Source organism: Streptopelia decaocto, assembly GCF_964273445.1.
Source record: "Streptopelia decaocto genome assembly, chromosome: 1".
Taxonomy (NCBI): Eukaryota; Metazoa; Chordata; class Aves; order Columbiformes; family Columbidae; genus Streptopelia; species Streptopelia decaocto.
In genome coordinates this window covers 75,064,145-75,079,816 of record NC_138663.1, presented here as the reverse complement: position 1 = coordinate 75,079,816, position 15,672 = coordinate 75,064,145, and the positions used below count along the sequence as shown (strand labels likewise).

At 39.2% G+C, this 15,672-nt stretch overlaps 1 protein-coding gene across 1 annotated transcript in view; it reads right to left on the bottom strand.

The window, feature by feature from the left end:
* Positions 1-577: 577 nt before the first annotated feature.
* The window catches only part of TTLL12 (tubulin tyrosine ligase like 12), a 28,032-nt gene continuing 12,937 nt past the window's right edge, over positions 578-15,672 (bottom strand). The window contains exons 6-14 of the mRNA XM_082075937.1: positions 13,970-14,046; positions 9,034-9,150; positions 8,732-8,926; positions 7,049-7,160; positions 5,979-6,130; positions 5,812-5,893; positions 5,284-5,352; positions 3,113-3,251; positions 578-1,102 (exon numbers count right to left, since the gene is read on the bottom strand). Of these exons, the coding sequence (XP_081932063.1) occupies positions 951-1,102; positions 3,113-3,251; positions 5,284-5,352; positions 5,812-5,893; positions 5,979-6,130; positions 7,049-7,160; positions 8,732-8,926; positions 9,034-9,150; positions 13,970-14,046 (1,095 nt within the window). The 3' untranslated portion in view covers positions 578-950. The remainder of the gene's footprint in view (positions 1,103-3,112; positions 3,252-5,283; positions 5,353-5,811; positions 5,894-5,978; positions 6,131-7,048; positions 7,161-8,731; positions 8,927-9,033; positions 9,151-13,969; positions 14,047-15,672) is intronic.

The window sequence follows — 15,672 nt, the reverse complement described above, 5'->3', positions numbered from 1 at the left end:
ATTGCTGCAACTGACTTTAAAAAAAATACTAACCACATAATATAAACTTCCATCATGGACAGCAGAATTTCTACAACTTGTACAAACATACAAAGCAACATAAATACAGCCTAAATTTGCTAAATTTCAGACAGTTACCCTGATTTGAGAAGGAAGATTAAGAATGATTAATTTCAAACTGACACCCCCCCCACTCCCAAATACCTCTATCTTACATCCTAAACTTTGAAGTCCAAAGACTGCTTGGGCTTCTAGCAGAGTTTCCCAGATCCCCTTCATTCCTTTGGGCTTTTGCATTCCTGTGCTGCCCTGGACACTGCATCCTTTTTACTTCCTGCCTGACCACTTCTCACAAAGAGCTTCTTTAAGCGGAAGGCTGAGGATGACAGCCAGCAGTACAGGGTTCCTAAATGTTGCGGGGATTGTTTACCTTTTTTTAAAATAAGAAAAATGGGAAGAGCCACCAGATCTCATTACCCTAGTAGTTCACTGCACTGAAATATCATTTTCCCATCAGAACATTTTACATCTTTGTATAACAGAAGGATAGATAAGAAAGATCTATGAACTCCAATGATTCAGTAAATTATAGTTTTAATGTTGACATAGGAACTTGTGCAGTGTTTCCCCAGCAAGCAAGCAATCAGGCTACCTGAGAAACAAGTCAATTGCTCCAGTTACTGTCTTATTTTTGAGGTCTCCTATATTCAATAAACAAGATATTTGGTCAACACAAACCGGTGATTCATAGAACTAAGCAAGACAAGGAAAACGCAGACAAAATATTATCAATAGAGTATACGGTATATGCATATTCTTCTGATATGACTTCTTTTTCCTAGCTTACCAGTACAGGAAAATAGTTGCATCAGCAGCTCATAGAACTGAAATATAAATCTTGCTGTGAAGCATATCTGTGAAGGAAATTAATACAGTCAAGCCTCCTCTGGCTAAACAATGCAAGTCACATGGCAGCTGTCTGTTTCATCCAGAAATAGGGTGCTGAAGACATCATTAAAAAAGGTAGGGTGGTACTTGCAGGCTCTGTCACAGTCAGGATTGAAATTCACCTCCAGGATCTGAGGCTGCATAATTCTTTTCCCTGTAAAAAGGAACACAAACATTGCCTCTTAATATAAGCTCTATAGAGAACCTGAATCACAAGCTGTCTTTAAGTCAGAGATTATAGAAAATAACTGGAAAAAGCCATCTCTTTTATGACCTAAGCTAGGTGCTTTTATTTCAGTGGGTTTGAGATTTTTTTGAGGGACATCTGTTGTACCATCATTATCCAGAGGACAATTATTCAACAAATTCTGCAATCACTGTGCTAATCTAACACCTCATTTAGAATGAGAATTTGCAGGAATTTAATAGGATTGCGCCGATACAGCTGTCTTCTTGACAGTCTGAAGCATCTTCCAAAAAACTCTTGCTTCTTCTTTCACATTTCTTCTTTCACATTTCGGTACAAATCTTTGTGTCTTAAAGCTCTTTAGGTATCTACCTTTCTAGTTCTAGCAGTCCTGTTCCTTTACATTTCAGCCACTCCCACCTGCTGCTTCATCCCACTCCTAGAAGGAAGTCAAGAGGTTTAGTTTTCTTTTGAAACTTCATCAGTACAGTTCAGAATCAAATACATTCTGTGCAAAGAGAAACAAAGTATTTTGTTTCCTGTCTGGTGTTAAGATCGTGAGGATACAAGCTTCTGATGTGTAATAAATCATACTCTGCTCTGCACAGAAACAACTAACCTATTTGTCCATAGGCTGCCTATAGCATCACAGCCATGACTTTCACACCCATGCCCCCATCTTCAAAAGCCAAGGGACCTGCACAGCTCATGTTCAGCCAGGGCTGTAATGTCAGGTTGGTCCTTCTACTACAACAGTTTTCTTTGAGCAAGCAGTATTACCAAGTTGCTTTGCTTCTCCCATTTAAGATAACTCTGGGACAGGTGAAAAAGCATTCAAAGTGGATGTAGCAGAGCCAAATTCAACTGCTTGCTCCACTTAATCTGAACAGGACTCAATTCTACACCTCCTGTTTCTCAATCGTCACTCTCCCTGAAAGTGATTCAATATGTGCAGAATCACCCAATGCAGGAGTGGGCTAGAGGCACCTACCCAACATACAACACTTAATCACTCCTCTGTAAAACCTGGGAACAAGCTGCTAATTTCTCCTGTGTCTTGGGGACGACAACATCTCAAGTAAAGAGTACGCTCAGGTCTGTTGAATATGCCCTAGCAGTCCTCTTTGTGTTGATGCCTCTACCTCTTTTCCACCTACAAGATACATTCTCTAAGTGTACCCAACCCAGACACATTTTTGAGCCCTCCTGGTGAGATAATAAAGAATTCACCCTGTTTAGCAAGCTTTGCTACCAGTCCACCACAAATGACTGGAAGCCAGTCTCCAGGTAGTTAGGCGTGCTGGGGCACTAACATGAAGCAGCCTCACATACGTGTTCTTGCAGAGACTTGGCAACAACTGAGTGATGGTCCTGAGGACACCAACAGCACTGAAATGGTGAATGTGGTCACTTCCCTGCTTTTATAAATAAATGTGCATTGAAGACACTGGTCCAAGCTCTGAAGCCACAGACACTAGGATGTCTCTTTGAGGTCTTCATAAAGAGACAAGTATTTCAGAAATTCTCTCACCATAAATGGGAAAGAAAACTTAGTGTTGTCAGAGTGATTAGATTGCTGTACAGAAGTGGTGGTTTTTTTTTTTTGTGTGTGTGTGTGCGTGCGTGTGCGTGCGTGTGCGTGTTGTGTTTTGGGTTTTTTTTGGGGGGTGTGTGTGTGGTTTTGTTTTGTTTTTGTTTGTTTGTTTTTAAACACAGAGAATGGCAGTAGCAGCAGCACAGGGGAAGTAAGGACTCAGTCAAGCACAGTTAACAGCTCCCCCAACATCCACGTTAACCAGCATGGCAGATGCTAAACCCACAGATCTGCAACTCCAGATAGGCTTGATGTCAGCGTGAGGCATGGAGCACACAGCTCACACTGCTTGAAAAACAGCAAGAGTTCAGACAGAATAAATAAATTTCTGGAAAGGTCCAACATTATAAATAAATCAACATTCAAAGAAAGCAGGTTCTCACCATCTCTGCTGGTGTCCCATTTAAGCATCAAGTCAATGGCATATATTGCTCTTGATGATGGATAATCACAGATGCCAAGAGGTGCAGGTTTAGCTGAAGCAACTTGGAACAATTCAGCAAATGCCTTAAAAATATTTGCCTAATAACACAAAAAGGTCTCTGAATGAGAAGTGAGGTTCTGCAGAAGCAAGACACATGTTTTAAATAACTTCTTTCATACAGCTTTTCAAAGAGTATGCATAAATTAATATTAGAATTAACCCCCTTCTCAGGCATTATGTATGGTACTATACTTGTGTAGAAGAGGGGAAAAAGAAAACCCAGGAGAGTTCTGTGAACATCAGCAGTACAGTTGTGAAGTTCTGACTTTTTGCTGCCTATTAAGTTGACTTCTAGCTTCATTGTGTTTTGTTCTGCAATGAAAAAAAAAAAGTCTACCCACTTACACCCCTCTAAAAAGGGTGGTGGGGACATGGAGATTTAAAGAACATACTACATTCATGTTTTGAGAAACAATCACATCCAATGTGGAAGTGAAATAAAACAGAGAGTACAGGTGTGAATTTGAGTACTGAGTTTATACTGCAGTGAATGATTCATTCTGCAAAGGAAAAGATGGTGTAACGCTTCCTGTTCTGATTCTGCATGCAGTAGTACTTTGGGTAACATACAGTATGTATTTTAACATCTCTCTTTTTACCTCTTGTAGTCTCTTCCAGACTATTTTAAACCTAATCCTGCAAAACTTGTCATACTCTGAGTATCACTGATTGGATATGAGGTTCTAGTTATAGCGAATATAAATTAATTTATTCACTTTTGAAAGTATATGTACATATAAATGCTCAGCTACTGTTCATTCTGCATCTTCTAGCTCCTGATAAATATGGAAGAATGAAACAATTCAGTTTCGTGCATGTTTTTGAACCATCTCTTCATATTCAGCTTTTTCCCTCAAGCATGAAATACAGGGGAAAAAAGAGAAGGCCCTCATCTGCCTGTCTGCATGTTTTATGGAACTACAGTATTGGGAACTTCCTCTTTGCAGATAAAAGATGCCCTAGCCTTAGGGCATCAGTGCAATGACCAGGGACAGGGCTCTTGCCAGCTTGCTAACACAGAGAAGCTGTGGCAGCAGCTGGAAGTTCTGCATTGCAGTCTAAAAAGAAAGATTTAGTTTAACAAACAGGGGGTCTAACTCACTAGCTCAGAGATAGTACTCTGGTGGTGGAGGGGTCTTTAAGAAGAGAGAAGATGAGCCTAACTTGTTTTCTTTTAAACATGCGACAGTATAACAACGCAGCCTTTGCACCATCCAATCTGGTAGCATAACCCTTAAAGCACAGCAACCCCAGAGCAGGGGCAGTGCTTGTTTCTAGCAGCCACTTGGGCACAGCTGGGCACATCCTTATCTCGTGAGTGAGCCCCAGTGCACTGCAGAACAAGCTAACCTGGAAGTGCACAGGGAGATCTATAGACAGCTCTGCTTAAAACAAATAAAGCAAAACCTATGATGCTATTTCACTAAGATTGCTATATTCTGTAATTTCCTGTTGACTGCAGTCTCCTCCTTGTTCTGAGAGCTCCTTATCTTGTGAAGCTGTTTGGAACAAAGGAAGCAAACGTCTGAATGCCTCACTGGTTCAACTTCTCAGAATCAGAGTCAAAATTCTACTGAAAATAAAGTAGTAAAGGCTTTGAAAACAACTTTTCCAGAGTAACGTGAGCAACACGTGTAGTGATTAGCACACTTATATTGTAGACTTCCCTGTCTTTTTGCATGAAATACTTAATCTTCACAAACAGATTTTGATTATCGGCAACCTTCTCCAAAAAAGATGGAACTTGCAAGAAAAAAATATCCTGTTCCCAGGATCTTAAGGGCAGTCAGGACTGGCCTTATTACTAAGCCAAATATAAAGAATTCTCAGTGTAATCATGAGATAAAATTCTCAAATGCTAACAACAAAATGTTTGAGAGGGAATTATGTTAAGTTCACAAATGCTTCTAAAGTAAGGATTAACATCTATTGTCCATTGTGGAACTTACACGCATGAAGTATGTCATATGAGAAAAACAAAACAAAAAACCACAACACTTTTGGAAAAGCTAGCTTGCTGAGGAAAAAAAGATCCATGAACATTTACATGGAGATGAATTGCTGACTTACTTGTACTGTTGTCCAAGGATATTCAGGATATTGTTTTTCAAACAGAGGAATAAATTCTTCACAATGTACCTACAAGAGTTTGGCAACATCAAAGACTGTTTTGGTTCAGAACAACCAAGCAATCAGATGACAAGAGAACGGAACATCAAATATCTTTTGCCATTCATACAAGTCCAGGTAGGGAAGGGGAATTAGACAGGTCCTGAATACCTTCCTTGTTCCAGTGTTTCTTTTTATAGAAGATCACACTGAAGACTTTGACAACGATTAGCTGCCATTTTAATAATTCTTTTACCAATCTCTATCAATGTGGGTTATATTCAGGATGTAGGTTTGTATTACCTTACATAATCACAGATTATTAGGTGTCCAGAGGAGGAAGAACCTAGGAAAATATTTGCTTAGGGCACATTCAACACACTGACTGCTTGTTTAAGTGGATGTGAAATAGCCAACTGTCACAAAGGAGGCACCGGAAGATTTTCTAACAAGGGAAAGGCAAGGGAATGTTTTTGACTGTTTTCTTACCTGTTTTAATGTTACACCAGGAGCATAATTCATGACTGTGAAATGCTTCTCGTAGTCATCCAAGTCATCAAGTGAAAATGCCCTAAGGAATAAAACAATTCCTTCAGTTTTCAAGCTATCAGATTTAATTCTAAGCTCCTCCACACTAATGAGGAGAATGTAATTACCGATTTGAAAAGCGCAGCCAGAATACATCATAGACATACAGCTTGAGTGGTTTTATGGACCGCAGCAACACAACATAACGGATGTCAAACTTAACCATCCCCACATCTTCTCGCTGAAACAAGACTGGATTCTCAATATATTTGCATACCACCTACAACAAAGCAAAAAAACAGTAAATATAATTCAACTGAAATGAAAACGAAGTGTCATTTGATCTTGATGATGAGTTAAGGTATTCTCGTCTGCAATTCAGTTTTTCTTTAGAAAGGTGCGTGAATACACAACATTGTTATGCAAATAAGTACCTTTTATCAAACTCTGACATCAGGGTGGGGGAAGTGAAAAGCCAAAATGTACTCATTAAAAAAAAAAAACACAACAAAACAAACAAACAAACCAACACCCACTAAACAAAAAATAAAACAACCAAACCAAACCAAACACAAAGCCCAAACCACTAAAACATAATATTTCATGTATAGTTGCGGTGGCCTTGTTCTTTTGAACTAGAAATGTGAAGCAATTCTTTGTGCATTTCTGCATTCCAGAAAATACATGCAGTCCACACACTAACAGAAATAAAGCTGAAGTGACACTCTGATGTATGACCGCATGCTGCAGACTCCCTATAAAAAGCTCCACAATTCATCTATTGCTGGCAAAGATGGTACTTTGTGCCACTGAGCAGAGCTGTGGATCAGCAATAGCGATCAACCAGGGAACCGAAGCAATAATGTTACAGAATATATGACCAACACTAACTATAGCTAATGTGTGTTCATCTGCCAGTCTGAGATTTAGCATTAAAGCAGCACTACACTGGAGTATTTGTCACTGTCAGGGGTAGTTTTATTTTTTAAATGAGAAAACACCAGGCTCTTTATCACTTCAGCAAATGGAGGTGACCAATTTAAATCCAAATCAATTCTGAATTGACTGAAACTGTATGCTCATGCATATGAATTTTGAAGGAAATAATTTTCCTTATTTGAATTTTTAGACCTCCTTCTATGAAGCAGTTTTTTCAGCTCTTTCCTTTCAAATCACATTCAAAACCACACTTGCTAACCTTTGGGGTGCTTTCCCTATGCCTGATGATATTGTTCAGGCTGTTGGTGATGTGGGTATCCAGGCTCCTGGCCAAGTTCCATGGTTTGCATATCCAGTGATTGTCTTCTCCTCTGAGAGAGAGAGAAAGAGAGAAAAGCCAACACACATAAGTATCCACCTCATTCATTTTTCTGAACATCCACTTGAACTGATCTAAGTACTCCCCTGAATAAACATGTTATTATACAAAGCTGTGAACTACAGTGCAAGGACTAAGGACTGACAGCTGGGAGCAGTAAGCCTTAGGTGTAAAGGGGAGAAAAGTCAGTGGTAGTTTTCACTCATCTTTTCAGTTAGGGCCTAGCATGCTCTTACTCTTTATTTCTTTCTTCTGCATCCAACTCTTTCAAAATGGGAAAAATCACCCATCAACGGAGCAGTATCATCATGAACACACACAGGTCACGGTGCAGAAATCATTCTGCCAGGAGTCCAAGAACATTCTGGCAGGGTATTGTGAAATTTTCTAAGTAGATTCCCTAATAACACCTCCAAATGACTCATATTAAAAGACACCGTAACATACGTGTTTGAGAAGAAATCACACAATATCTCAGCACAACATATTGCAAGAAATTGAAAGCACGCCACCATCTTCTCACTTTCTAGTAACTAGTCACGTCAAAGGGCAAAATTCTTTGAAATATCCTTGTGGAAAATAGGGAACATGCTGGTCTTTCAATGCATCTTTCTGAGTAAGGTCAGGGTGACACTTGATGTCTCCCTTTCCTCAGTCTGAGAAACTTCTTCAGATTCAGGAAAAACAGCACAAACAGAGCTGATGTTATTTGTGTTACCTTAAGAGGGTCTGTTTTGTTTATTTATTTGAAAGTTCCTATCCTCTGCTTCCCATCCTCTGCATACACATTGCATTTATGTCAGTCCTTGGCATTAAAAACCCAAACGCTAAGGATACATTGAAGGAGCGCTCTCTCCTGGCCATGCCAGTCAATAACAGGCTACATAGAGGGCAGAACAGCCAAATGAAATGCCTGGCAGGTGGCACCATAAGCAAGCATCACTAAAGAAGCAACATTTAAACCAGAAAACTCCATGCCAGGCCTAAGAGGTTATTCTACTAGCAGTACCTAATGGTCCCTTTCTCTTATCAAAAGAAAATATTTGTTTCCATCCACTCCAAGGCAGTTGCACCAGCAGGAGTTTGGATTTAAAACCTTAAATTTCCACAACTGCTTTAAGCTAGCACTAAAACTCATTTTACTTTCACAACCCTACAGAATCCAAGTACTTCAAATATTTTCTGCTCTGGCTTAAGTGCAAGAACAACTGCTACCGGTCCCCTGGGAAACAAACCCAACAATTTATTGCAAATGCATTTTGATTCTTTGTATATCTTAAATATTAGAGGCAAGATCCTGACTAGACAAAAAGCAACAGCTTCAAATCCATATTCAAATCATGGCAAAGCGTCTGTGTTTCAAAATGCATTGCTTAACTACTCTTACATTAAAGAAAACATCTAAAAAACTCACACTCCTGGGTAAAATTCACTTGAGCATAAACACTGCAAGAACAAACCCATGGTGGTAACAGCTGCCAGCCCCAAAATGTGGGCTACTGATCTTTGAGGAAAGTGGGATGAAGAAAGCTTAAAATGTAAGGAAGTGGAAACACAAGGTACCTTCTGTCACGCTGCTGAAAGTAGCTGATGAACTGAGGCAATTCTGTTTGGAGGTTAAAAGTACGAGGCAACCATCTTGGCCCATCTGGTCCTCCAGCTCGTCTAGAGATGGATGCCAGGCAGTCTTTGACAGTCAGGAGAGCCTCACAAGGGAACTGATTCAGCATTACCTCAGGTCTTTCCTCACTTAGCTTCCTAAAAAACAGAGAAATAGTTGGGTGAAGGAGGAAGGTCAGGGAGGCCTTTGGGAAACACAGTTTTTACAGCAACAAAAGAATTTGTATTATCAGAGGAATTGCAACCTATAATCTTTGAAGTGTGAGAAGTTATAGAGGATGTCTGCTTCTCCCTCGTTGTCCGTGAATACAAAACGGGGATGTGTCAAGTTGTTGAGGACTTGCTGAATGTCTGTGAAAACCCTAGGGAAGGAAAAAAAAAGGCATATGAAGAAAAATGTGAGTTCGGTTTCGGAAACTGATCAGCTCTTGCTTAAACAGAAAGAAGTTTTAAGCTTGGTTTCCTACAATACCAATACACACTATCTGCAACAGTCTCTTCTTAACCCACAAAAAAGTTTTAAATTGAAGTGGGGCAGATTAAAATGATCGCATTTTGAGACACAAATCTCGAAGACAGTTTAACTCCTACAACTTTCACAAAAATAGCAATTCAGAAGACAGTGGCTAAGTCCTCAACAGAAGCACTGAAATGAATTCACTGTCCTACATGAAAAGTCCCTGAGACAGACCTTGTAAAGGCCTCTGTTGCTGGAAGAGCCCTAAAGATTTTGTCATTCACAAGAAAGAAATTCATAGGAAATCTTGTCAGTTTAACTCAGTAACTTCAGGAGACTATTTTGAGAACTTTATACAAATAGACATTTTCAAACAATCAAAACATATGAAAGTAAGCACATTACCTTTGTGCAGGAAGCACACACAACTTTGAGGTTTAATATAAACCCCCTCCCAACCCTTTTGAAAAAAAAAAAAAAAAAAACCAACAAAAAACCCCCACCACTCTAGCCCAACAAAAACCTGATACACATTGCAGAACATAACCAAGAATGAGGGAAGATCTTGCAGATCTTTGGAAATTCCTTTTTAAGTAAAACCAGTACCTTGGCTATCTGACATGCTAAAAATAAGCAATATAGGTTATTTTGATGATTTTACAGCTTAAAGTGATGTCACTTAATTCAGAATTCAGCACGATGACTCAAAACCCAAGACTGACATAGAAAACAGTTCTTATGGTAAGGGAACATTTAAACAGACTAAGTGACTGCTAATTTTTTCCATGAGAAACCACTATATTCTTCTTCCTCTCCAGACCTATTCTTATCAGTTGTGTAACTTTCACCTCTGCTCCTAACCAGTTGGAAGATATATTCCCCTGAGACAGACTTCTCTGAAACAATGTACTGTAAAAACAGCCCATCACAGGGAGAAATATATTCTATAAAAAGAACAGAATGTAAAATGTTTTGCATAGCTCCATGTGTGACATACTACAATGGTTAGACTATTTATGCTGGAGCCCAAGACTAAGAGACCTGACTTCACTGTAGATGAAGAGACTCAGCCAATCTTTCCCCACTGTTGCAACAGAGCAAAGTTATTATGTTCATACAGCCCCACCAGCATTTCTTTCTGCAATACATGGCTTGGCTTCTTCTTGCAAGTATGCACGCTAGGGGAAAGTACGATGCCAAATTTGATGCAGGACCCAGTAAAAGTTCCACCAAACCCATTTGATACTAAATTTATCCAAATATCCACTCGTTTGGAGCAACTTTTAGTCCTTGCTGAAGCAAAAGGGAATCAAAGTGGTGAACTGAAGATAAGAGGCCTTATAATGCTGTATCAAAGTCTCAAAGCATCCAACATCCTCACACAAATACACACAAGAACAAACACGGCACAAGAAATACCAGAATTTAAGTTGCTCATACAGTCCCAGATCAGCCCCTTACAAACACACCCTACAATACACGTTTTCATCCCACAGTCACTCATCCTGTGTAGCTGCACACCTAGCTAATAGATCTTAGCAGAAAGAGGATCATCTGATCTACACAATGGACACTTACTGTTTGTTAAATCCACTCAATAAATGGGAATAGCAATAGGAGTTTGAGGGTTTTTCTCCCCTTCTTGTGATAAAGCCCGTTTAGCATAGTATGGAAATATTTTTCCAACATATTGCACCTTTTTGTTGTGACAGAGTGCTGGTATGCTGGCCTTCAGGACTCCCAGCTTCCACTCCAGGCTATGTCAGCAGTGTCTGGTTTCCAGCTCAGTAAAAAACGGTAAAAATAACACAGGCAAGTATAGAGTCTGGTACACTCATTCTGAAAAGCCATGTGGTTGGATAAAACTTGTATAATGTTATGTATTTGGAGTACGGCCATGATTAGAGTTGGGCTAAGGCTGTAAAATTATTTGGTGAGTTAACCGCAAAACCAGCCTGATTACAGTTGCCTTCTCCAGGACAGAAGTGATACCTTGTTTCAAAATCAGTGTTACACTGGAGCTATGAAGAGTCACAGATAGGACTCCTTTGCATATAAACTACCAGAGACCTGGAATGCACTTACAGGTGAAGTTTAAAAAAAGGGTTTTACTGAAATTAGTGGAAGTAACTCCACAGGGAATCTTTGGAAGCCAGAAGAGTGAGGCTTCCCTCCCCTCCAGTTGCAGCTACAGCAAACACCTTTGAGACCTGTTTCATCAACTGATGGTTCTCACAATTCTTTCAGCCAACAGTGGAGCTGAACTCTAACCTAAGGTATTGAAATGGATTAATCAGTGCTTAAGGCCAAGCAAAAACATAATCCCTGTGGCAAACTCCCTTACTCCAGCCAGAAAGAGGCAACTGTACGAAAAATGCTGCTGTAACAAAGGCCTGAGGCCAAGGCATTTGGCCCTACACAGCATGGAAGGACACCTGGAGAGCCTTGGCAACATCTAATAACTCCCAAAAAGTCTTACTCCACATCATTTCCTAGACATCATTTAATCAGTCAGAGGTTCCCTTCCCCCTTGTTATTCCATATTTCCAAATACATCATTTAGTAATAAACTCTCACTGCCGGCTGGACACCAGCTACTTTTCTCAGATGAACAGCTAGGTGTTTTTTAAACAAATTGGGGATTCAGCTTAGAGGTGGGTCACCTCCTCTTGCATGTCCAAAAATCAATTCCTGCCCAGTGTTAATCAACTTAAATGCTCTACATCAGCTCTACATCACAGAGAAATACAAGTAGCGACCTGCATTCAGTCACCCCAAATAGGAGGCTTAAAGAATGATTCTGGTACTCTTTTTCCACCAGTTAAGTATTAAATAAACACAGTTCCTAACAAACTAACTTCTCTTTCAAAAATTTCACACTAGAACACTGAGTTGCCTTTATAAACGCACAGAAGACAGTGGTATCTTCTAGAATATATAGTTATCAGAGACTATTAGAAACACCTTTGGTTTTTAGTAGCTTACAGCTACACATGATTTCACAGAGGTGCTACTCTAACAATGAAAAGCCTGCTTTCTTAATCTTGAAGTCTTGCTAGGAAATTCACACGCCGGAGCCTTCTGGATTATGTGTATTAAGACTTGCTTATAGAACACAAAAAGAAGAAACAGAAGAAACAGGGGAGCTCAATCTACCTTTGCTAAGTGCAGGAAGGCCACTGAAATACGCTGACTGAGGTTAAGTCTAGAAGGAAAATAAGGCCATTTCACTCATTGCAAGTTTTTAAGTTGCTCAATCCATTCTATATGCAATACTCTTACCATGAAAGTCTTGGGACAGTGAAAAGGTCTGGAAGGCAGACGATTTAATTTCAAGAATGAAGATTTCATAGAAACAATATGTAAAATTAATATTTTTCACAGCCAACACCTATCACTGAGTTTACTGGTCGGATTTCCTTAGGTACTTGAGTATATCCAGTAATAATGCATACATTTGAAAATTCAGACCTCTGCACTGAAGGACACAGACTATAAGGGCAGGCATGTGACACCTACTGGGTGATTAAGGGTATCCCCTTATTTTTAGTTTACTAAGTTGGTACACATTCCAGTGTCTACTCTGATTATACACATCCACATATATACATAAAAATACAGACAGATAAGGAATGCATCAAGTCCCATTCTAAGTTTGATGGATGACAGAGCCTCCACACTGCAAAACTGTGGTATTAGCCAATCTATTCTGGACCTTTCATTCCGATATCAATGACACACTGAACTAACAAAGCCAGCTAACCATGCTTCCGGAATGATTTTTTTTTTTCCCCTTGTTATACAGAAGTCCTAATAGGAATGCTATAAAGTCCAGAATTGAAGAAGGTACCATTCAGTGGAACTGTGCAAGTAAGGTAGTACATGTTACTTAACTTACTCAAAGCATTTGAAGTCAAGCAGTTATGAGAATCAACTCCCAAAGCACAGAGCTGACAAGACCAATCAAGAGTTGTCATCTCATAACAGCTTTTTGGGCATCTTTACATAATGACCGATATATCTGAAGAGAATCATGAAAGATGATCAAGCCCAAAAAGCTGGAAATTGTGTCTTTGAAACATTCAGCTCTTTTATCCACTTTTTTTTTTTCTTTCCAAGCCAGCAATCAGCACAGCTGGATAGAAAAAAAAAAAATCTCCCTAGGGCAGCAGTTACTATTAATGCTACCAGACCTACTTGAACCTATAATTTAGCTATATCAAACTACATGTGCTTGCTCCCCTGCTTTTCAGGATACAGGTTAAACATCTATCTTCCCACTCTTAGCTCTACTTGGAAACAAGATGACTAAGAATTCATCCCAGGTTCTAAATTTTGAAACAGTCGGTTACATTCACACAGTGCAGAGAAGCACATGTACCCCTATGGACATACATGCTATAATGCAGAAGTCATTATCCTCTCTTACACATTTTAGTTATATTCCTTAGTGAAAAGTGTGACATTATGCAACTTCTCTTTCACCCAGAGGGTGGCAATTAAATAAATAAATCTAAATTTAGTTTTAGAAATTCCGTAAGTGACAATCCATCTACTCTGAAGGACCCAACAGGAACAACCAGTAAGTCGGAATCTTAAGCAAATGGCAACCTATAAACACACCTTCAACTTGACTCTGTTGTTTAAAGCTGGAAAAGGCTGTTCAGCCTCAGCACACTGCAATTATTACACTTGGTAACAAAACATTGTTAGCAGATACTTACTTGAAAACTTTGTCTTTATCATAAACTGGTGGGTTTATTGCTATAGGCAGTTTCTCCTTGTTTTCTGCTAAAATAGCCTAAAAACCAAAACAGAAGCCACAAAAAATTACGATTACACAGAATAAATGGGCAGCCTTATGTCAAACTCCACAATATTCAGCAGCTTAGACCAAAACGAATTTTTAAAGTGTGCATAATCAAGCTGATAAAATAAGTGATTGAAAAGAAACAATCTTGAAGGAGAACTTACAGGTAAAATATTCTGTATGACTCAATGTTCATCCAAGGGTTTTAGTAGCAAGACCTTGCTGCAATTTAGCCTGCTGAAGTTTTCTCAAATTGCAAACCTTTGCAGATGATTTTCTGCAACTCCTTATCTCCACGTGAGTATTTAAATACACATGCACAGGTACATTTGTAGTCACCATAAAAATGACAGACCATTTGCCTGTCTCATTGGTCCGCTGTCTTTCATGCAAGTGAATTCCACCAAAGCTGCATTTTGAGCAATATGTTGTATAACATGCTGCTCAGGAAAAAAAGATCAGTACAAGAGCAGAGGCAGAAGGGAATCAGAGGTAAGAGGCTATTAGTAAAAAAAGAACAAGAAATATGGCTTCAAGACCAGGGCTTATCAGCACTGCCAAAGCATCCTAAGAAATTCCTGTTTCTCCTATGCATTAAACAAAATATCAAATCAGAGATGATCATAGGCAGTAAAGGCAAGGCAAAGATACTGTCTTTCCAACAAAATGGAAGACTGACTATTTAACCATAATATTTTATTACAGATAACACAAAAAAAAAAAAAAAAAAAAAGATGAAACCTAATTCTGCTCCTGTAAAAATGAGCAAAAGGCTTTTTGCAGTCTTCAGCAGTAAACACGCTTGAAAAATATCACTCCATATCACCGCCTCTGACTGGTAAAAGGAAATGTAAATTTGGATCACTGCTGATACCCTGCCAAAGGAAGTAGCTCACAGAAACTCTGGGATGGGAGAAATGCATCTTGAGAAACTAAAGTAGCTGCTGTTCTGCAACAGCTGAGTTCCAGCTGTTGCCAGCTGTCCTCATAAGTTGCAGTGGTGAAATGTCTGCCCAGCCATAGACACACCTCTTTACTTTTAAAGCTGTTAGAGGGAGTACAATCACATATAACTGGAAAGCATAAACAAAACCACAATTGTAATCAAAGATCTTAGACATCATCTTCTAAAATAGATTGGACAGTACAAATAAAAAATAATTCTTGCAGTCACCTAAGAAATAGGAGGGGAGCCTGTATTTTTAAGAGGAGAAACTACAATTTTCAGAACAGTACCAGAGGATTTATTACTATCTTTTGTGCAACTTGAACACAGGGAGCTGCTGCAGAACAGCAACTACTTCAGTCCCTCCAGGAGATACTTCTTTCATCCCAGACACTTCATTAGAAGCTGCCTCCCCCGACACTGGTTTCTGCAATCATTGCCCCATCACTACCCATAGTACCACTTAAGTTACAGCCTTTGTGGTCTGTATTGGAGACCAGAATTAGGTAACAGAAGAAAAAACAGGTAAAAGTCAAGTTGCAATGTTGCTGTAACAACTCTGTGATTTTTTAAAATAGAACATTGAAGCCTTCGGGTTTATTTAAAATAAAATTACAATAAGAAATACAATATCCTTAAACCAACAACACAGCTCATTTAACAACAAATTA